At 47.7% G+C, this 24,959-nt stretch overlaps 1 protein-coding gene across 1 annotated transcript in view; it reads left to right on the top strand.

The window, feature by feature from the left end:
• Nucleotides 1-24,225, top strand: part of LOC106578039 (5-hydroxytryptamine receptor 2C) — a 290,493-nt gene extending 266,268 nt beyond the window's left edge. Inside the window, exons 6-8 of the mRNA XM_045701585.1 lie at nt 22,066-22,229; nt 22,638-22,994; nt 23,233-24,225. Coding sequence (XP_045557541.1) covers nt 22,066-22,229; nt 22,638-22,994; nt 23,233-23,802 — 1,091 coding nt within the window. The 3' untranslated portion in view covers nt 23,803-24,225. The remainder of the gene's footprint in view (nt 1-22,065; nt 22,230-22,637; nt 22,995-23,232) is intronic.
• The last annotated feature ends 734 nt before the right edge of the window (nt 24,226-24,959 follow it).

The raw sequence follows: 24,959 nt of genomic DNA, 5'->3' as shown, positions 1-24,959 counted from the left end.
TGCCAGGGGATGGTCTGGTTAATATAGCACTGTGCCAGGGGATGGTCTGGTTAATATAGCACTGTGCCAGGGGATGTTCTGGTTAATATAGCACTGTGCCATGCCAGGGGATGGTCTGGTTAATATAGCACTGTACCATGCCAGGGGATGGTCTGGTTAATATAGCACTGTGTCATGCCAGGGGATGGTCTGGTTAATATAGCACTGTGCCAGGGGATAGTCTGGTTAATATAGCACTGTGCCAGGGGATGGTCTGGTTAATATAGCACTGTGCCAGGGGATGGTCTGGTTAATATAGCACTGTGTCATGCCAGGGGATGGTCTGGTTAATATAGCACTGTGTCATGCCAGGGGATGGTCTGGTTAATATAGCACTGTGTCATGCCAGGGGATGGTCTGGTTAATATAACACTGTGTCATGCCAGGGGATGGTCTGGTTAATATAGCACTGTACCATGCCAGGGGATGGTCTGGTTAATATAGCACTGTGCCATGCCAGGGGATGGTCTGGTTAATATAGCACTGTGCCAGGGGATGGTCTGGTTAATATAGCACTGTGCCAGGGGATGGTCTGGTTAATATAGCACTGTGCCATGCCAGGGGATGGTCTGGTTAATTTAAACTTGTGCCATGCCAGGGGATGGTCTGGTTAATATAGCACTGTGCCATGCCAGGGGATGGTCTGGTTAATATAGCACTGTGCCATGCCAGGGGATGGTCTGGTTAATATAGCACTGTGCCATGCCAGGGGATGGTCTGGTTAATATAGCACTGTGCCAGGGGATGGTCGGGTTAATATAGCACTGTGCCAGGGGATGGTCTGGTTAATATAGCACTGTGCCATGCCAGGGGATGGTCTGGTTAATATAGCACTGTGCCAGGGGATGGTCTGGTTAATATAACACTGTGTCATGCCAGGGGATGGTCTGGTTAATATAGCACTGTGTCATGCCAGGGGATGGTCTGGTTAATATAGCACTGTGCCATGCCAGGGGATGGTCTGGTTAATATAGCACTGTGTCATGCCAGGGGATGGTCTGGTTAATATAGCACTGTGCCATGCCAGGGGATAGTCTGGTTAATATAGCACTGTGTCATGCCAGGGGATGGTCTGGTTAATATAGCACTGTACCATGCCAGGGGATGGTCTGGTTAATATAGCACTGTGCCATGCCAGGGGATGGTCTGGTTAATATAGCACTGTGCCAGGGGATGGTCTGGTTAATATAGCACTGTGCCATGCCAGGGGATGGTCTGGTTAATATAGCACTGTACCATGCCAGGGGATGGTCTGGTTAATATAGCACTGTGCCAGGGGATGGTCTGGTTAATATAGCACTGTGCCAGGGGATGGTCTTTGTTAATATAGCACTGTGTCATGCCAGGGGATGGTCTGGTTAATATAGCACTGTGCCATGCCAGGGGATGGTCTGGTTAATATAGCACTGTGCCATGCCAGGGGATGGTCTGGTTAATATAGCACTGTGCCATGCCAGGGGATGGTCTGGTTAATATAGCACTGTGTCATGCCAGGGGATGGTCTGGTTAATATAGCACTGTGCCATGCCAGGGGATGGTCTGGTTAATATAGCACTGTGCCATGCCAGAGGATGGTCTGGTTAATATAGCACTGTGCCAGGGGATGGTCTGGTTAATATAGCACTGTGCCAGGGGTTGGTCTGGTTAATATAGCACTGTACCATGCCAGGGGATGGTCTGTGTTAATATAGCACTGTGCCATGCCAGGGGATGGTCTGTGTTAATATAGCACTGTGCCATGCCAGGGGATGGTCTGTGTTAATATAGCACTGTGCCATGCCAGGGGATGGTCTGGTTAATATAGCACTGTGCCATGCCAGGGGATGGTCTGGTTAATATAGCACTGTGCCATGCCAGGGGATGGTCTGTGTTAATATTGCACTGTGCCAGGGGATGGTCTGTGTTAATATAGCACTGTGCCATGCTAGAGGATGGTCTGGTTAATATAGCACTGTGCCATGCCAGGGGATGGTCTGGTTAATATAGCACTGTGCCAGGGGATGGTCTGGTTAATATAGCACTGTGTCATGCCAGGGGATGGTCTGTGTTAATATAGCACTGTGCCATGCCAGGGATGGTCTGTGTTAATATAGCACTGTGCCAGGGGATGGTCTGGTTAATATAGCACTGTACCATGCCAGGGGATGGTCTGGTTAATATAGCACTGTGCCATGCCAGGGGATGGTCTGTGTTAATATAGCACTGTGCCAGGGGATGGTCTGGTTAATATAGCACTGTGCCAGGGGATGGTCTGGTTAATATAGCACTGTGTCATGCCAGGGGATGGTCTGGTTAATATAGCACTGTGCCATGCCAGGGGATGGTCTGGTTAATATAGCACTGTGTCATGCCAGGGGATGGTCTGGTTAATATAGCACTGTACCATGCCAGGGGATGGTCTGGTTAATATAGCACTGTGCCATGCCAGGGGATGGTCTGGTTAATATAGCACTGTACCATGCCAGGGGATGGTCTGGTTAATATAGCACTGTACCATGCCAGGGGATGGTCTGGTTAATATAGCACTGTACCATGCCAGGGGATGGTCTGGTTAATATAGCACTGTGCCATGCCAGGGGATGGTCTGGTTAATATAGCACTGTGCCAGGGGATGGTCTGGTTAATATAGCACTGTGTCATGCCAGGGGATGGTCTGTGTTAATATAGCACTGTGCCACTCCAGGGGATGGTCTGTGTTAATATAGCACTGTGCCATGCCAGGGGATGGTCTGTGTTAATATAGCACTGTGCCATGCCAGGGGATGGTCTGTGTTAATATAGCACTGTGTCATGCCAGGGGATGGTCTGGTTAATATAGCACTGTGCCATGCCAGGGGATGGTCTGGTTAATATAGCACTGTGCCAGGGGATGGTCTGGTTAATATAGCACTGTGCCATGCCAGGGGATGGTCTGGTTAATATAGCACTGTGCCAGGGGATGGTCTGGTTAATATAGCACTGTGTCATGCCAGGGGATGGTCTGGTTAATATAGCACTGTGCCATGCCAGGGGATGGTCTGTGTTAATATAGCACTGTGCCAGGGGATGGTCTGTGTTAATATAGCACTGTGCCATGCTAGAGGATGGTCTGGTTAATATAGCACTGTGTCATGCTAGAGGATGGTCTGGTTAATATAGCACTGTGCCATGCCAGGGGATGGTCTGGTTAATATAGCACTGTGTCATGCTAGAGGATGGTCTGGTTAATATAGCACTGTGTCATGCCAGGGGATGGTCTGGTTAATATAGCACTGTGTCATGCTAGAGGATGGTCTGGTTAATATAGCACTGTGCCATGCCAGGGGATGGTCTGGTTAATATAGCACTGTGTCATGCCAGGGGATGGTCTGGTTAATATAGCACTGTGCCATGCTAGAGGATGGTCTGGTTAATATAGCACTGTGCCATGCCAGGGGATGGTCTGGTTAATATAGCACTGTGCCATGCCAGGGGATGGTCTGGTTAATATAGCACTGTGTCATGCTAGAGGATGGTCTGGTTAATATAGCACTGTGCCAGGGGATGGTCTGGTTAATATAGCACTGTGCCAGGGGATGGTCTGGTTAATATAGCACTGTGCCAGGGGATGGTCTGTGTTAATATAGCACTGTGCCATGCTAGAGGATTGTCTGGTTAATATAGCACTGTGCCATGCCAGGGGATGGTCTGGTTAATATAGCACTGTGCCAGGTGATGGTCTGTGTTAATATAGCACTGTGCTAGAGGATGGTCTGGTTAATATAGCACTGTGCCATGCCAGGGGATGGTCTGGTTAATATAGCACTGTGCCAGGGGATGGTCTGGTTAATATAGCACTGTGCCAGGGGATGGTCTGGTTAATATAGCACTGTGCCAGGGGATGGTCTGGTTAATATAGCACTGTGTCATGCCAGGGGATGGTCTGGTTAATATAGCACTGTGTCATGCCAGAGGATGGTCTGGTTAATATAGCACTGTGTCATGCCAGGGGATGGTCTGTGTTAATATAGCACTGTGCCATGCCAGGGGATGGTCTGGTTAATATAGCACTGTGCCAGGGGATGTTCTGGTTAATATAGCACTGTGCCATGCCAGGGGATGGTCTGGTTAATATAGCACTGTGCCATGCCAGGGGATGGTCTGGTTAATATAGCACTGTGCCATGCCAGGGGATGGTCTGGTTAATATAGCACTGTGCCATGCCAGGGGTATGGTCTGGTTAATATAGCACTGTGTCATGCCAGGGGATGGTCTGGTTAATATAGCACTGTGCCATGCCAGAGGATGGTCTGGTTAATATAGCACTGTGTCATGCCAGGGGATGGTCTGGTTAATATAGCACTGTGCTAGAGGATGGTCTGGTTAATATAGCACTGTGCCAGGGGATGGTCTGGTTAATATAGCACTGTGTCATGCTAGAGGATGGTCTGGTTAATATAGCACTGTGCCATGCCAGGGGATGGTCTGGTTAATATAGCACTGTGCCATGCCAGGGGATGGTCTGGTTAATATAGCACTGTGTCATGCCAGGGGATGGTCTGGTTAATATAGCACTGTGCCAGGGGATGGTCTGGTTAATATAGCACTGTGTCATGCCAGGGGATGGTCTGTGTTAATATAGCACTGTGCCATGCCAGGGGATGGTCTGGTTAATATAGCACTGTACCATGCTAGAGGATAGTCTGGTTAATATAGCACTGTGTCATGCCAGGGGATGGTCTGGTTAATATAGCACTGTGTCATGCCAGGGGATGGTCTGGTTAATATAGCACTGTGTCATACCAGGGGATGGTCTGGTTAATATAGCACTGTGCCATGCCAGGGGATGGTCTGGTTAATATAGCACTGTGCCAGGGGATGGTCTGGTTAATATAGCACTGTGCCATGCTAGAGGATGGTCTGGTTAATATAGCACTGTGCCAGGGGATGGTCTGGTTAATATAGCACTGTGTCATGCCAGGGGATGTTCTGGTTAATATAGCACTGTGCCATGCCAGGGGATGGTCTGGTTAATATAGCACTGTGCCATGCTAGAGGATGGTCTGGTTAATATAGCACTGTGTCATGCCAGGGGATGTTCTGGTTAATATAGCACTGTGCCATGCCAGGGGATGGTATGGTTAATATAGCACTTTGTCATGCCAGGGGATGGTCTGGTTAATATAGCACTGTGCCATGCCAGGGGATGGTCTGGTTAATATAGCACTGTGCCATGCTAGAGGATGGTCTGGTTAATATAGCACTGTGCCAGGGGATGGTCTGGTTAATATAGCACTGTGTCATGCCAGGGGATGGTCTGGTTAATATAGCACTGTGTCATGCCAGGGGATGGTCTGGTTAATATAGCACTGTGCCATGCTAGAGGATGGTCTGGTTAATATAGCACTGTGTCATGCCAGGGGATGGTCTGGTTAATATAGCACTGTGCCAGGGGATGGTCTGGTTAATATAGCACTGTGTCATGCTAGAGGATGGTCTGGTTAATATAGCACTGTGTCATGCTAGAGGATGGTCTGGTTAATATAGCACTGTGTCATGCCAGGGGATGGTCTGGTTAATATAGCACTGTGTCATGCTAGAGGATGGTCTGGTTAATATAGCACTGTGCCATGCTAGAGGATGGTCTGGTTAATATAGCACTGTGTCATGCCAGGGGATGGTCTGGTTAATATAGCACTGTGTCATGCCAGGGGATGGTCTGGTTAATATAGCACTGTGCCATGCCAGGGGATGGTCTGGTTAATATAGCACTGTGCCATGCTAGAGGATGGTCTGGTTAATATAGCACTGTGTCATGCCAGGGGATGGTCTGGTTAATATAGCACTGTGCCAGGGGATGTTCTGGTTAATATAGCACTGTGCCATGCCAGGGGATGGTATGGTTAATATAGCACTTTGTCATGCCAGGGGATGGTCTGGTTAATATAGCACTGTGTCATGCCAGGGGATGGTCTGGTTAATATAGCACTGTACCAGGGGATGGTCTGGTTAATATAGCACTGTGCCAGGGGATGGTCTGGTTAATATAGCACTGTGCCAGGGGATGGTCTGGTTAATATAGCACTGTGCCAGGGGATGGTCTGGTTAATATAGCACTGTGCCAGGGGATGGTCTGGTTAATATAGCACTGTGTCATGCCAGGGGATGGTCTGGTTAATATAGCACTGTGTCATGCCAGAGGATGGTCTGGTTAATATAGCACTGTGTCATGCCAGGGGATGGTCTGTGTTAATATAGCACTGTGTCATGCCAGGGGATGGTCTGGTTAATATAGCACTGTGTCATGCCAGGGGATGGTCTGGTTAATATAGCACTGTGTCATACCAGGGGATGGTCTGGTTAATATAGCACTGTGCCATGCCAGGGGATGGTCTGGTTAATATAGCACTGTGCCAGGGGATGTTCTGGTTAATATAGCACTGTGCCATGCCAGGGGATGGTCTGGTTAATATAGCACTGTGCCATGCCAGGGGATGGTCTGGTTAATATAGCACTGTGCCAGGGGATGGTCTGGTTAATATAGCACTGTGCCAGGGGATGGTCTGGTTAATATAGCACTGTGTCATGCCAGGGGATGGTCTGTGTTAATATAGCACTGTGCCATGCCAGGGATGGTCTGTGTTAATATAGCACTGTGCCAGGGGATGGTCTGGTTAATATAGCACTGTACCATGCCAGGGGATGGTCTGGTTAATATAGCACTGTACCATGCCAGGGGATGGTCTGGTTAATATAGCACTGTGCCATGCCAGGGGATGGTCTGTGTTAATATAGCACTGTGCCAGGGGATGGTCTGGTTAATATAGCACTGTGCCAGGGGATGGTCTGGTTAATATAGCACTGTGTCATGCCAGGGGATGGTCTGGTTAATATAGCACTGTGCCATGCCAGGGGATGGTCTGGTTAATATAGCACTGTGTCATGCCAGGGGATGGTCTGGTTAATATAGCACTGTACCATGCCAGGGGATGGTCTGGTTAATATAGCACTGTGCCATGCCAGGGGATGGTCTGGTTAATATAGCACTGTACCATGCCAGGGGATGGTCTGGTTAATATAGCACTGTACCATGCCAGGGGATGGTCTGGTTAATATAGCACTGTGCCATGCCAGGGGATGGTCTGTGTTAATATAGCACTGTGCCAGGGGATGGTCTGGTTAATATAGCACTGTGCCAGGGGATGGTCTGGTTAATATAGCACTGTGCCAGGGGATGGTCTGGTTAATATAGCACTGTGTCATGCCAGGGGATGGTCTGGTTAATATAGCACTGTGCCAGGGGATGGTCTGGTTAATATAGCACTGTGCCAGGGGATGGTCTGGTTAATATAGCACTGTGCCAGGGGATGGTCTGTGTTAATATAGCACTGTGCCATGCTAGAGGATGGTCTGGTTAATATAGCACTGTGCCATGCCAGGGGATGGTCTGGTTAATATAGCACTGTGCTAGAGGATGGTCTGGTTAATATAGCACTGTGCCAGGGGATGGTCTGGTTAATATAGCACTGTGCCAGGGGATGGTCTGGTTAATATAGCACTGTGCTATGCCAGGGGATGTTCTGGTTAATATAGCACTGTGTCATGCCAGGGGATGGTCTGGTTAATATAGCACTGTGTCATGCCAGAGGATGGTCTGGTTAATATAGCACTGTGTCATGCCAGGGGATGGTCTGTGTTAATATAGCACTGTGCCATGCCAGGGGATGGTCTGGTTAATATAGCACTGTGTCATGCCAGGGGATGGTCTGGTTAATATAGCACTGTGCCAGGGGATGTTCTGGTTAATATAGCACTGTGCCATGCCAGGGGATGGTCTGGTTAATATAGCACTGTGCCATGCCAGGGGATGGTCTGGTTAATATAGCACTGTGCCATGCCAGGGGTATGGTCTGGTTAATATAGCACTGTGTCATGCCAGGGGATGGTCTGGTTAATATAGCACTGTGCCATGCCAGAGGATGGTCTGGTTAATATAGCACTGTGTCATGCCAGGGGATGGTCTGGTTAATATAGCACTGTGCTAGAGGATGGTCTGGTTAATATAGCACTGTACCATGCCAGGGGATGGTCTGGTTAATATAACACTGTGCCAGGGGATGGTCTGTGTTAATATAGCACTGTGTCATGCTAGAGGATGGTCTGGTTAATATAGCACTGTGCCAGGGGATGGTCTGGTTAATATAGCACTGTGTCATGCTAGAGGATGGTCTGGTTAATATAGCACTGTGCCATGCCAGGGGATGGTCTGGTTAATATAGCACTGTGTCATGCCAGGGGATGGTCTGGTTAATATAGCACTGTGTCATGCCAGGGGATGGTCTGGTTAATATAGCACTGTGCCAGGGGATGGTCTGGTTAATATAGCACTGTGTCATGCCAGGGGATGGTCTGTGTTAATATAGCACTGTGCCATGCCAGGGGATGGTCTGGTTAATATAGCACTGTACCATGCTAGAGGATAGTCTGGTTAATATAGCACTGTGTCATGCCAGGGGATGGTCTGGTTAATATAGCACTGTGTCATGCCAGGGGATGGTCTGGTTAATATAGCACTGTGTCATACCAGGGGATGGTCTGGTTAATATAGCACTGTGCCAGGGGATGGTCTGGTTAATATAGCACTGTGTCATGCCAGGGGATGTTCTGGTTAATATAGCACTGTGCCATGCCAGGGGATGGTCTGGTTAATATAGCACTGTGCCATGCTAGAGGATGGTCTGGTTAATATAGCACTGTGTCATGCCAGGGGATGGTCTGGTTAATATAGCACTGTGCCATGCCAGGGGATGGTATGGTTAATATAGCACTTTGTCATGCCAGGGGATGGTCTGGTTAATATAGCACTGTGCCATGCCAGGGGATGGTCTGGTTAATATAGCACTGTGCCATGCTAGAGGATGGTCTGGTTAATATAGCACTGTGCCAGGGGATGGTCTGGTTAATATAGCACTGTGTCATGCCAGGGGATGGTCTGGTTAATATAGCACTGTGTCATGCCAGGGGATGGTCTGGTTAATATAGCACTGTGCCATGCTAGAGGATGGTCTGGTTAATATAGCACTGTGTCATGCCAGGGGATGGTCTGGTTAATATAGCACTGTGCCAGGGGATGGTCTGGTTAATATAGCACTGTGTCATGCTAGAGGATGGTCTGGTTAATATAGCACTGTGTCATGCTAGAGGATGGTCTGGTTAATATAGCACTGTGTCATGCCAGGGGATGGTCTGGTTAATATAGCACTGTGCCATGCCAGGGGATGGTCTGGTTAATATAACACTGTGTCATGCTAGAGGATGGTCTGGTTAATATAGCACTGTGTCATGCTAGAGGATGGTCTGGTTAATATAGCACTGTGTCATGCTAGAGGATGGTCTGGTTAATATAGCACTGTGTCATGCTAGAGGATGGTCTGGTTAATATAGCACTGTGCCATGCTAGAGGATGGTCTGGTTAATATAGCACTGTGCCATGCTAGAGGATGGTCTGGTTAATATAGCACTGTGCCAGGGGATGGTCTGGTTAATATAGCACTGTATAATGCCAGGGGATGGTCTGGTTAATATAGCACTGTACCATGCTAGAGGATGGTCTGGTTAATATAACACTGTGTCATGCCAGGGGATGGTCTGGTTAATATAGCACTGTGCCATGCAATCGGTTAATATAGCACGTGTCAGCCTGGTTGTTAATATAACACTGTGTCATGCCAGGGGATGGTCTGGTTAATATAGCACTGTGCCATGCTAGAGGATGGTCTGGTTAATATAGCACTGTGCCAGGGGATGGTCTGGTTAATATAGCACTGTGTCATGCCAGGGGATGGTCTGGTTAATATAGCACTGTGTCATGCCAGGGGATGGTCTGGTTAATATAGCACTGTACCAGGGGATGGTCTGGTTTATATAGCACTGTGTCATGCCAGGGGATGGTCTGGTTAATATAGCACTGTGTCATGCCAGGGGATGGTCTGGTTAATATAGCACTGTGTCATGCTAGAGGATGGTCTGGTTAATATAGCACTGTGCCATGCTAGAGGATGGTCTGGTTAATATAGCACTGTGTCATGCCAGGGGATGGTCTGGTTAATATAGCACTGTGTCATGCCAGGGGATGGTCTGGTTAATATAGCACTGTGCCATGCCAGGGGATGGTCTGGTTAATATAGCACTGTGCCATGCTAGAGGATGGTCTGGTTAATATAGCACTGTGTCATGCCAGGGGATGGTCTGGTTAATATAGCACTGTGCCAGGGGATGTTCTGGTTAATATAGCACTGTGCCATGCCAGGGGATGGTATGGTTAATATAGCACTTTGTCATGCCAGGGGATGGTCTGGTTAATATAGCACTGTGTCATGCCAGGGGATGGTCTGGTTAATATAGCACTGTACCAGGGGATGGTCTGGTTAATATAGCACTGTGCCAGGGGATGGTCTGGTTAATATAGCACTGTGCCAGGGGATGGTCTGGTTAATATAGCACTGTGCCAGGGGATGGTCTGGTTAATATAGCACTGTGTCATGCCAGGGGATGGTCTGGTTAATATAGCACTGTGTCATGCCAGAGGATGGTCTGGTTAATATAGCACTGTGTCATGCCAGGGGATGGTCTGTGTTAATATAGCACTGTGTCATGCCAGGGGATGGTCTGGTTAATATAGCACTGTGTCATGCCAGGGGATGGTCTGGTTAATATAGCACTGTGCCAGGGGATGGTCTGGTTAATATAGCACTGTGTCATGCCAGGGGATGGTCTGGTTAATATAGCACTGTGCCAGGGGATGTTCTGGTTAATATAGCACTGTGCCATGCCAGGGGATGGTCTGGTTAATATAGCACTGTGCCAGGGGATGTTCTGGTTAATATAGCACTGTGCCATGCCAGGGGATGGTCTGGTTAATATAGCACTGTGCCATGCCAGGGGATGGTCTGGTTAATATAGCACTGTGCCAGGGGATGTTCTGGTTAATATAGCACTGTGCCATGCCAGGGGATGGTCTGGTTAATATAGCACTGTGCCATGCCAGGGGATGGTCTGGTTAATATAGCACTGTGCCATGCTAGAGGATGGTCTGGTTAATATAGCACTGTGCCATGCCAGGGGATGGTCTGGTTAATATAGCACTGTGCCAGGGGATGGTCTGGTTAATATAGCACTGTGCCATGCCAGGGGATGGTCTGGTTAATATAGCACTGTGCCATGCCAGGGGATGGTCTGGTTAATATAGCACTGTGCCAGGGGATGGTCTGGTTAATATAGCACTGTGTCATGCCAGGGGATGGTCTGGTTAATATAGCACTGTGTCATGCCAGGGGATGGTCTGGTTAATATAGCACTGTGCCATGCCAGGGGATGGTCTGGTTAATATAGCACTGTGCCAGGGGATGGTCTGGTTAATATAGCACTGTGCCATGCCAGGGGATGGTCTGGTTAATATAGCACTGTGTCATGCCAGGGGATGGTCTGGTTAATATAGCACTGTGCCATGCCAGGGGATGGTCTGTGTTAATATAGCACTGTGCCAGGGGATGGTCTGTGTTAATATAGCACTGTGCCATGCTAGAGGATGGTCTGGTTAATATAGCACTGTGCCATGCTAGAGGATGGTCTGGTTAATATAGCACTGTGTCATGCTAGAGGATGGTCTGGTTAATATAGCACTGTGTCATGCCAGGGGATGGTCTGGTTAATATAGCACTGTGTCATGCCAGGGGATGGTCTGGTTAATATAGCACTGTGCTAGAGGATGGTCTGGTTAATATAGCACTGTGCTAGAGGATGGTCTGGTTAATATAGCACTGTGCCATGCTAGAGGATGGTCTGGTTAATATAGCACTGTGCCATGCTAGAGGATGGTCTGGTTAATATAGCACTGTGCCATGCTAGGGGATGGTCTGGTTAATATAGCACTGTGCCATGCCAGGGGATGGTCTGGTTAATATAGCACTGTGTCATGCCAGGGGATGGTCTGGTTAATATAGCACTGTGTCATGCTAGAGGATAGTCTGGTTAATATAGCACTGTGCCATGCTAGAGGATAGTCTGGTTAATATAGCACTGTGTCATGCTAGAGGATGGTCTGGTTAATATAGCACTGTGCCATGCCAGGGGATGGTCTGGTTAATATAGCACTGTGCCAGGGGATGGTCTGGTTAATATAGCACTGTGTCATGCCAGGGGATGGTCTGGTTAATATAGCACTGTGCCATGCCAGGGGATGGTCTGGTTAATATAGCACTGTGCCATGCCAGGGGATGGTCTGGTTAATATAGCACTGTGCCAGGGGATGGTCTGTGTTAATATAGCACTGTGCCAGGGGATGGTCTGGTTAATATAGCACTGTGCCAGGGGATGGTCTGGTTAATATAGCACTGTGCCAGGGGATGGTCTGGTTAATATAGCACTGTGCTAGAGGATGGTCTGGTTAATATAGCACTGTGCCATGCCAGGGGATGGTCTGGTTAATATAGCACTGTGCCAGGGGATGGTCTGGTTAATATAGCACTGTGCTAGAGGATGGTCTGGTTAATATAGCACTGTGTCATGCCAGGGGATGGTCTGGTTAATATAGCACTGTGCCATGCCAGGGGATGGTCTGGTTAATATAGCACTGTACCATGCCAGGGGATGGTCTGGTTAATATAGCACTGTGCCAGGGGATGGTCTGGTTAATATAGCACTGTGCCAGGGGATGGTCTGGTTAATATAACACTGTGTCATGCCAGGGGATGGTCTGGTTAATATAGCACTGTGTCATGCCAGCGGATGGTCTGGTTAATATAGCACTGTGCCAGGGGATGGTCTGGTTAATATAGCACTGTGTCATGCCAGGGGATGGTCTGGTTAATATAGCACTGTGTCATGCCAGGGGATGGTCTGGTTAATATAGCACTGTGCCATGCTAGAGGATGGTCTGGTTAATATAGCACTGTGTCATGCCAGGGGATGGTCTGGTTAATATAGCACTGTGCCATGCCAGAGGATGGTCTGGTTAATATAGCACTGTGCCATGCCAGGGGATGGTCTGGTTAATATAGCACTGTGTCATGCTAGAGGATGGTCTGGTTAATATAGCACTGTACCATGCCAGGGGATGGTCTGGTTAATATAGCACTGTGCCATGCCAGGGGATGGTCTGGTTAATATAGCACTGTGCCATGCTAGAGGATGGTCTGGTTAATATAGCACTGTGCCATGCTAGAGGATGGTCTGGTTAATATAGCACTGTACCATGCCAGGGGATGGTCTGGTTAATATAGCACTGTGCCATGCTAGAGGATGGTCTGGTTAATATAGCACTGTGCCAGGGGATGGTCTGGTTAATATAGCACTGTGTCATGCCAGGGGATGGTCTGGTTAATATAGCACTGTGCCATGCCAGGGGATGGTCTGGTTAATATAGCACTGTGCCATGCTAGAGGATGGTCTGGTTAATATAGCACTGTGCCATGCTAGAGGATGGTCTGGTTAATATAGCACTGTGTCATGCTAGAGGATGGTCTGGTTAATATAGCACTGTACCAGGGGATGGTCTGGTTAATATAGCACTGTGCCATGCCAGGGGATAGTCTGGTTAATATAGCACTGTACCAGGGGATGGTCTGGTTAATATAGCACTGTGCCAGGGGATGGTCTGGTTAATATAGCACTGTGCCATGCTAGAGGATGGTCTGGTTAATATAGCACTGTGCCATGCCAGGGGATGGTCTGGTTAATATAGCACTGTACCAGGGGATGGTCTGGTTAATATAGCACTGTGCCAGGGGATGGTCTGGTTAATATAGCACTGTGTCATGCCAGGGGATGGTCTGGTTAATATAGCACTGTGTCATGCCAGGGGATGGTCTGGTTAATATAGCACTGTGTCATGCCAGAGGATGGTCTGGTTAATATAGCACTGTGCCATGCCAGGGGATGGTCTGGTTAATATAGCACTGTGCCATGCTAGAGGATGGTCTGGTTAATATAGCACTGTGTCATGCTAGAGGATGGTCTGGTTGATATAGCACTGTGCCATGCTAGAGGATGGTCTGGTTAATATAGCACTGTGCCATGCTAGAGGATAGTCTGGTTAATATAGCACTGTGTCATGCTAGAGGATAGTCTGGTTAATATAGCACTGTGCCATGCCAGGGGATGGTCTGTGTTAATATAGCACTGTGTCATGCCAGGGGATGGTGTGGTTAATATAACACTGTGTCATGCCAGGGGATGGTCTGGTTAATATAGCACTGTGTCATGCCAGGGGATGGTCTGGTTAATATAGCACTGTGCCATGCCAGGGGATGGTCTGGTTAATATAGCACTGTGCCAGGGGATGGTCTGGTTAATATAGCACTGTGTCATGCCAGGGGATGGTCTGGTTAATATAGCACTGTGCCAGGGGATGGTCTGGTTAATATAGCACTGTGTCATGCCAGGGGATGGTCTGGTTAATATAGCACTGTGTCATGCCAGGGGATGGTCTGGTTAATATAGCACTGTGTCATGCCAGGGGATGGTCTGGTTAATATAGCACTGTGCCATGCCAGGGGATGGTCTGGTTAATATAGCACTGTGCCAGGGGATGGTCTGGTTAATATAGCACTGTGTCATGCCAGGGGATGGTCTGGTTAATATAGCACTGTGCCATGCCAGGGGATGGTCTGGTTAATATAGCACTGTGCCAGCAGATGGTCTGGTTAATATAGCACTGTGCCATGCCAGGGGATGGTCTGGTTAATATAGCACTGTGCCAGGGGATGGTCTGGTTAATATAGCACTGTGTCATGCCAGGGGATGGTCTGGTTAATATAGCACTGTGCCAGGGGATGGTCTGGTTAATATAGCACTGTGTCATGCCAGGGGATGGTCTGGTTAATATAGCACTGTGCCATGCCAGGGGATGGTCTGGTTAATATAGCACTGTGCCAGGGGATGGTCTGGTTAATATAGCACTGTGTCATGCCAGGGGATGGTCTGGTTAATATAGCACTGTGCCATGCCAGGGGATGGTCTGGTTAATATAGCACTGTGCCAGGGGATGGTCTGGTTAATATAGCACTGTGCCATGCCAGGGGATGGTCTGGTTAATATAGCACTGTGTCATGCCAGGGGATGGTCTGGTTAATATAGCACTGTGTCATGCTAGAGGATGGTCTGGTTAATATAACACTGTGTCATGCCAGGGATGGTCTGGTTAATATAGCACTGTGCCATGCCAGGGGATGGTCTGGTTAATATAGCACTGTGTCATGCCAGGGGATGGTCTGGTTAATATAGCACTGTGTCATGCTAGAGGATGGTCTGGTTAATATAGCACTGTGCCATGCTAGAGGATGGTCTGGTTAATATAGCACTGTGTCATGCCAGGGGATGGTCTGGTTAATATAGCACTGTGTCATGCTAGAGGATAGTCTGGTTAATATAGCACTGTGTCATGCTAGAGGATGGTCTGGTTAATATAGCACTGTGCCAGGGGATGGTCTGGTTAATATAACACTGTGTCATGCCAGGGGATGGTCTGGTTAATATAGCACTGTGTCATGCTAGAGGATAGTCTGGTTAATATAGCACTGTGTCATGCTAGAGGATGGTCTGGTTAATATAGCACTGTGTCATGCTAGAGGATGGTCTGGTTAATATAGCACTGTGTCATGCTAGAGGATAGTCTGGTTAATATAGCACTGTGTCATGCTAGAGGATGGTCTGGTTAATATAGCACTGTGCCAGGGGATGGTCTGGTTAATATAACACTGTGTCATGCCAGGGGATGGTCTGGTTAATATAGCACTGTGTCATGCTAGAGGATAGTCTGGTTAATATAGCACTGTGCCATGCTAGAGGATAGTCTGGTTAATATAGCACTGTGTCATGCTAGAGGATGGTCTGGTTAATATAGCACTGTGCCAGGGGATGGTCTGGTTAATATAGCACTGTGCCATGCTAGAGGATGGTCTGGTTAATATAGCACTGTGTCATGCCAGGGGATGGTCTGGTTAATATAGCACTGTGCCATGCCAGGGGATGGTCTGGTTAATATAGCACTGTGCCAGGGGATGGTCTGGTTAATATAGCACTGTGCCATGCTAGAGGATGGTCTGGTTAATATAGCACTGTGCCATGCCAGGGGATGGTATGGTTAATATAGCACTGTGTCATACCAGGGGATGGTCTGGTTAATATAGCACTGTGTCATGCTAGAGGATGGTCTGGTTAATATAGCACTGTGCCATGCTAGAGGATGGTCTGGTTAATATAGCACTGTGTCATGCCAGGGGATGGTCTGGTTAATATAGCACTGTGCCATGCTAGAGGATGGTCTGGTTAATATAGCACTGTGTCATGCCAGGGGATGGTCTGGTTAATATAGCACTGTGCCATGCTAGAGGATGGTCTGGTTAATATAGCACTGTGCCAGGGGATGGTCTGGTTAATATAGCACTGTGCCAGGGGATGGGCTGGTTAATATAGCACTGTGCCATGCCAGGGGATGGTCTGTGTTAATATAGCACTGTGCCATGCCAGGGGATGGTCTGGTTAATATAGCACTGTGTCATGCCAGGGGATGGTCTGGTTAATATAGCACTGTGTCATGCTAGAGGATGGTCTGGTTAATATAGCACTGTGCCATGCCAGGGGATGGTCTGGTTAATATAGCACTGTGTCATGCCAGGGGATGGTCTGGTTAATATAGCACTGTGCCATGCCAGGGGATGGTCTGGTTAATATAGCACTGTGCCATGCCAGGGGATGGTCTGGTTAATATAGCACTGTGCCATGCCAGGGGATGGTCTGGTTAATATAGCACTGTGTCATGCCAGGGGATGGTCTGGTTAATATAGCACTGTGCCAGGGGATGGTCTGGTTAATATAGCACTGTGTCATGCTAGAGGATGGTCTGGTTAATATAGCACTGTGCCAGGGGATGGTCTGTTTAATATAGCACTGTGTCATGCTAGAGGATGGTCTGGTTAATATAGCACTGTGTCATGCCAGGGGATGGTCTGGTTAATATAGCACTGTGTCATGCCAGGGGATGGTCTGGTTAATATAGCACTGTGTCATGCCAGGGGATGGTCTGGTTAATATAGCACTGTGTCATGCCAGGGGATGGTCTGGTTAATATAGCACTGTGTCATGCCAGGGGATGGTCTGGTTAATATAGCACTGTGCCATGCCAGGGGATGGTCTGGTTGATATAGCACTGTGTCATGCCAGGGGATGGTCTGGTTAATATAGCACTGTGCCATGCCAGGGGATGGTCTGGTTAATATAGCACTGTACCAGGGGATGGTCTGGTTAATATAGCACTGTGCTAGAGGATGGTCTGGTTAATATAGCACTGTGCCAGGGGATGGTCTGGTTAATATAGCACTGTGTCATGCCAGGGGATGGTCTGGTTAATATAGCACTGTGCCATGCCAGGGGATGGTCTGGTTAATATAGCACTGTGCCAGGGGATGGTCTGGTTAATATAGCACTGTACCAGGGGATGGTCTGGTTAATATAGCACTGTACCAGGGGATGGTCTGGTTAATATAGCACTGTACCAGGGGATGGTCTGGTTAATATAGCACTGTACCAGGGGATGGTCTGGTTAATATAGCACTGGGTCATGCTCTTTGTAGCAGCCAGCAAATTGTGTCTCATGATTGTCCTTGAGGAGCTTATTGTTTGTACTTATTCCGTGCAGTGTTATGTTTAAGGGTTACTGTAATGTGATGACCTCTGCACAGAGGGAAGCCACGGTGCAGGGGGTGGGGGAGACTGTAATGCGATGACCTCTGCACAGAGGGAAGCCATGGTGCAGGGGTGGGGGAGACTGTGATTCTCTGCTGCCATTGTTCTGCTCAAGGGTTTTCACACATCTCACTTCAGTGCTAATTGAAGTTGCTGCCAGGTCTGTCCTGTCCTAGCAGCTTGGTAACTTAGTAGCCTTATTTACTTAGGTTTATTTTACACAATTACCTAGATTGTTATATTTTACTTTTTGTTAAGTAGCTTCAGACTGAACATTACTCACTCAGTTTTGTGTTGGATGGTACAGTATTTCCAGGTTTTTGCTGTGTTTCTTCTACTGGTTTTGGTTTCCTATAAGTTTTTTGTTGATAGTCCTTGGTAGTAAGAATCCTTCCAGATAATCAACGTTTTATGTTTGTAATTTTGATTTGGATGAAGGTTTTGATGTAGAGTAGTATGCAAAACAATCCAAGTTTATCTACAATTATCCAGGAGCTCATGACCTATCGCTATCTCTATCTCTCTCAATCTCTATCTCTATCTATCTCTCTCTCTATCTCTGTCTCTCTCTATCTCTGTCTCTCTCTATCTCTATCTATCTATCTCTATATCTTGCTATCTATCTCTCTCTCTCTATCTCTCTCAATCTCTATCTCTATCTATCTCTCTCGCTATCTATCTCTCTATCTCTACCTATATCTCTCGCTAACTATCTCTATCTATCTATCTCTGTCTCTCTCTATCTCTATCTTCTCTCTATCTATCTCTCTCTCTCAATCTCTATCTCTATCTATCTCTCTCTATCTATCTCTGTCTCTCTCTATCTCTCGCTATCTATCTCTCTCTCTCTATCTATCTATCTCTCTCTGTCTCTATCTCTCTCTATCTCTCTCTGTATCTCTATCTCTCTCTATCTCTATTTCTATGTATCTCTATCTCTATCTCTCTCTATTTCTATCTATCTCCATGTATATCTCTATCTCTCTCTATCTATCTCTCTCTCTCTATCTCTCTCTATATCTATCTTTCTCTATCTATCTCTCTCTCTCTATCTAGCTCTCTCTATCTCGCTCTATTTCTATGTATCTCTATCTCTCTCTATCTCTCTCTCGATCTCTCTCTCTATCTCTGTGTCTCTCTCTCTCTATCTATCTCTATCTCTGTCTATCTCTCTCTATCTATCTCTCTCTCTCTCTCTCTCTACCTCTCTATCTTTTTCAGCCCACTCATCTAGTCCTACTGGATGTTTAGCTGTTTATACCTCCTCCACTCTCTCTTTCCATCTTTCTCACTCACTCTCTATCTCTCAATCAATTCAATTCAATTCAAGGGGCTTTATTGGCATGGGAAACATATGTTAACATTGCCAAAGCAAGTGAGGTAGACAAGAAACATAAGGGAAATAAACAATAAAAAATGAACAGTAAACATTACACTCACAATAGTTTCAAAATAATGTACATTTCAAATGTTATATTATTGGCTATGTACAGTGTTGTAACAATATGCAAATAGTTGAAGTTTGAAAGGGGAGATGAATAAACAGATAAATATTGGTGGTGTTTACAATGTTGTTTGTGTTCCACTGGTAGCCTCTTTCTCATGGTAACGGGACACACATCTGTCTGCTGTGATGGCACACTGTGGTATTTCTCCTAACAGATATGGGAGTTTATCAATGCCTGATTTGTTTTCTAATTCTTTGTGGATCTGTGTAATCTGAGGGAAATATGTGTCTCTAATATGGTCATACATTTGGCAGGAGGTTAGGAAGTGCAGCTCAGTTTCCACCTCATTTTGTGGGCAGTGTGCACATAGCCTGTCTTCTCTTGAGAGCCAGGTCTGCCTACAGCGGCCTTTCTCAATAGCAAGGCTATGCTCACTGAGTCTGTACATAGTCAAAGCTTTCCTTAAGTTTGGGTCAGTCACAGTGGTCAGGTATTCTGCCACTGTGTACTCTCTGTTTAGGGTCAAATAGCATTCTAGTTTGCTCAGTGTTCTTGTTAATTCTTTCCAATGTGTCAAGTAATCACCTTATTTTAGTTTTCTCATGATTTGTTTGTGTCTGTTTGTGTTGCTGTCCTGGGGCTCTGTGGGGTCTGATTGTGTTGCTGTCCTGGGGCTCTGTGGGGTCTGATTGTGTTTCTGTCCTGGGGCTCTGTGGGGTCTGATTGTGTTTCTGTCCTGGAGCTCTGTGGGGTCTGATTGTGTTGCTGTCCTGGGGCTCTGTGGGGTCTGATTGTGTTGCTGTCCTGGGGCTCTGTGGGGTCTGATTGTGTTGCTGTCCTGGGGCTCTGTGGGGTCTGATTGTGTTGCTGTCCTGGGGCTCTGTGGGGTCTGATTGTGTTGCTGTCCTGGGGCTCTGTGGGGTCTGATTATGTTGCTGTCCTGGGGCTCTGTGGGGTCTGATTGTGTTGCTGTCCTGGGGCTCTGTGGGGTCTGATTGTGTTGCTGTCCTGGGGCTCTGTGGGGTCTGATTGTGTTGCTGTCCTGGGGCTCTGTGGGGTCTGATTGTGTTGCTGTCCTGGGGCTCTGTGGGGTCTGATTGTGTTTGTCAACAGAGTACCAGCTTGCTTAGGGGACTCTTTTACAGGTGAATCTCATTCCCTTTCACTCAATTCAATTCAATTCAAAGGGGCTTTATATGTTTACATTGCCAAAGCAAGTGAAATAAACAATTAACAAAAGTGACGAACCAAATCCATGAGGACTAGATAATAACAAGAAAAACAATACTCAGTGACAATACAGTAATAATTCTATCATGATATAGACATAGGTTCTTATGTTATTGGTCTGATTGGTCGTTCCACTGGCTGTACCTACGGGTGGGCATGAAGCTATGCACTTTGCTGCTAATGTTACATAAAGGGTTTTTCTCCCAATAGATAGGGGATTTTCTCCTTTCGCTCTCTCACTCTCACAGATAAGTAATGTGAATAGGTCTGGGAGACTGCCAGGTAAGAGGGTGACAGGTCAGGTTGTGGGTGTGTGTCCAGTGTATGTTTGTGTGTGTGGGTGTGTCCAGTGTGTGTGTGTATGTGGGTGTGTGTCCAGCGTGTGTGTGTGTGTCCAGTGTGTGTGTGTGTGTGTGTGTGTGTGTGTGTGTGTGTGTGTGTGTGTGTGTGTAGGCAGATAACAAGGTAACAGGTCAGGTTGTGGTTTCAGAACAATCAGAGGATCCGATCAGATGAAAGATTAATTAGAGATTATTTAGATAAGAGATTAGAGAAAATGAAGTAATCTATTCCCTATCTCTGTCTGTCTGTTGACCGGTCTCTCTCTCTCACGGCGTACCAGAGGAGGCTGGTGGGAGGAGATATAGGAGGACGGGCTCATTGTAATGCCTGGAATGGAATCAATTGAATGGTACCAGTCCTTAGAATGAGCCCGTCCTCCTATAGCTCCTCCCACCAGCCTCCTCTGCTACGTACCTCTCTCTCTCTCTCTCTCTCTCTCTCTCTCTCTTTTCTTTCTGTTTTCCCCTCCCCCTCTCTCCCTTTTTTCTCTACTCCCCTCTCTATATTCTTCTCTTGTCCTTTTCTCTAGATTTATTGATGGCTATTTGGGCTGCACAACAAGGACAAACACTTCATCATCCTCCTCCCTCCATCACTCTCTTTTTCTCTCCTTCTCTTTCTGTCTCTGGCTCTCTCCATATTGTGTCCATGCATTTCCCAGTCATTAGCCTCCACAATGTACATCTGTCTCTCTCCCCTCTCCCTCCTTCCCTCCTTTTGTTCTCTCCTTCTCTCATCCCTCTCTTTTGTTCTGTGGGATCGTTAGCCTCCCCAACAAGGACGAAATGTTAATCTCTCTCTTCCCCCAGCCTCTCTCATTGCCTCCCTTTTTTCTCACTCCAATAGTCCTCCATAACAATGACTCATCCATCTCTCTCTCTCCTTCTCTGTCTCTGTCTCTCTCTCTCTCTCTCTCTCCTTCTCTTGTACCTCTATCATCTCTATCTCTCTCTCCTTCTGTCATCCCTCTCTCTTTCTCTCCTACTCACATCTCTCTATCTCGCTCCTTCTCTCTCTCTGTCTCTCTCTTCTCCTACGAGTGTCCATCCCCATGCCGGTCATTGGTCTTCACAACAAGGTCTTCATCCCTCCTTCCTTCCCTCCCTCTCTAATCCTACCCCTTCTCTAATAACTACTTATATTCTCATCCCTCTCTCTCTCTCCTTCTCTTTCTTTCTCTCTCTCTCCCTCTCCCTCTATTCTAGGTGTGTCCATGCCTATCCCGGTGACTGACATTCACAACAAGGACAAGGTGTTCCTGCCTCTCTAATCACTTCCTCTCTGTTTTCATCCATCTCTCCTATAGGTGTGTCCATGCCTATCCCGGTGATCGGCCTTCACAACAAAGACAAGGTGTTTGTCAACGGCAGCTGTGTTCTGAACGAGGAGCGCTTCATGCTGGTTGGCTCCTTCGTGGCTTTCTTCATCCCATTGGTCATCATGGTTGTGTCCTACTGCCTCACCATACAGGTCAGAGAGGGTTTTGATTGGCTAGTTATTTGATGTTCTGTCATTTGATTGGCTAGCCAATGTATTCCTCCAGCCTCTGATTGAATCCCATTGGTCATCATATTAGTTTTCTTGTGCCTTACTATACAGGTCTGTCAGACAGGAAATATAACACAGGCCCACTTTGTTGGTGACAACCGCAATGGAGTCTGTGTTTTGATTAACTAGCCATGTACTGGTCCATGTATTTGTCAGAAACAACAGGTCATAGGGCAGACAGGCTGGTCCATGTATTTGTCAGAAACAACAGGTCATAGGGCAGACAGGCTGGTCCATCTTTAGTTGTTGCAGAGAATTATTATTATTTGACTAATAATGGTATGTCTGTCAGTGGTCCATCATGACATCACATCGTGTCTTCCCCCCCAGGTCCTCCAGCGCCAGGAGACCGTCTTCCTCTACGAGAGGAAAACTTCCTCCCAGCAGCCACTGGAGCCTCAGGCCACTCCCTCAAACCACCAGTCCCCGCCTCCAAATTTCCTAGTCCTGCCCATAAACATTGAGGCTCCTCCTCCTAGCAGACAAGGAAGTCTGAGCTGCCTGAAAGGGGCGGAGCCTGACCGGCAGACCGGCCTCTTAAGCAGTTCTCCCTCGGAGAGCATCAGTATGATTCCGAGTTCGGGGGTGGCGTCCCAGCTGAGCTCTCCGGCAGGGCGTGATGCACGGGACAGTCACGGGAGGCGGGGGATGATGCAGGCGATCAAGAATGAGAGGCGGGCCTCCAAGGTGAGGATCGACTGTAGACATCTAGCAGCTTCTCCTCTTAATGTCTCTTCTCTTCCGGTTCATTCCTTTCCATTCTGTCCTACTGCATTCCATCGCCTCTCATACACCACTCTGATCTACTCTACCCTGTTCTAGGTTCTGAGGACCTTGTTCTCTAATCTCCTCTGTTCTGGTGTGGTCTCTGTTCTCCAATCTACTCTGTTCTAGTGTGGTCTATGTTCTCTGTTCTGTGTTGTAGGTGCTGGGGATCGTGTTCTTCCTGTTTCTGATCATGTGGTGCCCCTTCTTCATCACCAATGTCACTTACGTCCTCTGTCAGGGTTCCTGCAACGAGCCTTTATTGGCTGAGCTCCTCAACGTGTTTGTGTGGGTGGGATACATCTCCTCTGGAGTCAACCCATTGGTCTATACGTTGTTTAACAAGACATACAGAAGGGCCTTTTCCAGCTATATACGCTGTCAGTATAACACAGGGCCGATGGCAGGGGTTAGTAGTAAATCTCTAGCCGTTCCCACCATTCAGTGTCCGTCTCATGCGGTCACGCCCATATTTGGACATCATGGAGGGAATGGGAAGAAGGGAAGTGTGGACCGGAATAGCAACTGTCGGAATGGTGGTGGAGGGGGCGGGGCCGACGGTAACGGGATGATCAGAGGGGTGGAGCCTGACGATCCTACAGATGACGGGATGAGGATGGATATGGAATGCCCCGGGATGATGTCGGAATTGGAACCCAGAATGTCGGAGCTGAAGCTATCTGTCGACAGCTTCTGCCACGCCCACTTGGAGCGCACCAGCAGCGTCTGATTGGTTGATTGGATAATTGGATCACGCCATTGGCTGATGATGGACGGACGGACGTGAAGTAATGCGAGGGAGGGAAGGACTGTAGTGAGCATGTGTCAAATAACACCCTATTCACTGTGTAGTACACTACCTTGAACAAAACTCCCTATTCAGGCACCTCTCTGTAGGGCTCTGTTTGATGTGTTGGGTACCATTCACTACATGGGGAATAGGGTCACATTTGAGACACAGCCACAGTGGGTGGTTTGGACACTTCTGGAAGAATGTGTCATGGAAGGACTTATCTTGACTCTTAACCCTTGACCTGGGTGTCATGGACTTGTACAATCTAGAACCCCACAGAAGGAGAAGGAGAAGAAGAAGGAGGAGGAGAAGAAGGAGGAGGAGAAGAAGGAGGAGAAGGAGGAGGAGAAGGAGATGGAGAAGGAGATGGAGGAGGAGGAGAAGGAGATGAAGGAGGAGGAGGAAAAGGAGAAGAAGGAGGAGGAGAAGAAGGAGGAGGAGAAGAAGGAGGAGGAGAAGAAGGAGGAGGAGGATGAGGAGGAGAAGGAGGAGGAGGAGGAGAAGGAGAAGGAGAAGGAGGAGGAGAAGGAGATGGAGATGGAGAAGGAGATGGAGGAGGAGAAGGAGATGAAGGAGGAGGAGGAAAAGGAGAAGGAGGAGGAGAAGGAGAAGGAGGAGGAGAAGGAGATGGAGATGGAGAAGGAGATGGAGGAGGAGAAGGAGAAGAAGGAGGAGAAGGAAAAGGAGAAGGAGGAGGAGAAGGAGAAGGAGGGGGAGAAGAAGGAGGAGAAGGAGGAGAAGGAGGGGGAGAAGAAGGAGGAGAAGGAGGAGAAGGAGATGAGGACATGATTCAAGGCTGAACAGAGAGAAACTCGAGACTTCATAGTCTATGTGCCGAATGGCACCCTATTCCCTACACAGTGAACTACGTTTGATCCACTACATAGGGAATAGGGTTCCATGTCGGACGCTGCCATAGTCAAATGCAGTCTAACTTATTGTGTAATGGATCTTAGTAACAGTTCAGCACGATGGACATGACATAACAATACAACAGGTCTGAATTGAGCTTTTGCCAGTGTGTATAAAAACAAGTATATAATGGTTACTAGGGAGACTAGTAATGGTGACTGGAGAAAGGAAACTGAACAAAA

The sequence above is a fragment of the Salmo salar genome, chromosome ssa18, assembly GCF_905237065.1.
Source record: "Salmo salar chromosome ssa18, Ssal_v3.1, whole genome shotgun sequence".
Lineage (NCBI taxonomy): Eukaryota > Metazoa > Chordata > Actinopteri > Salmoniformes > Salmonidae > Salmo > Salmo salar.
The sequence above is the reverse complement of the archived record's forward strand: the minus strand, read 5'-3'. Positions and strand labels throughout refer to the sequence as shown.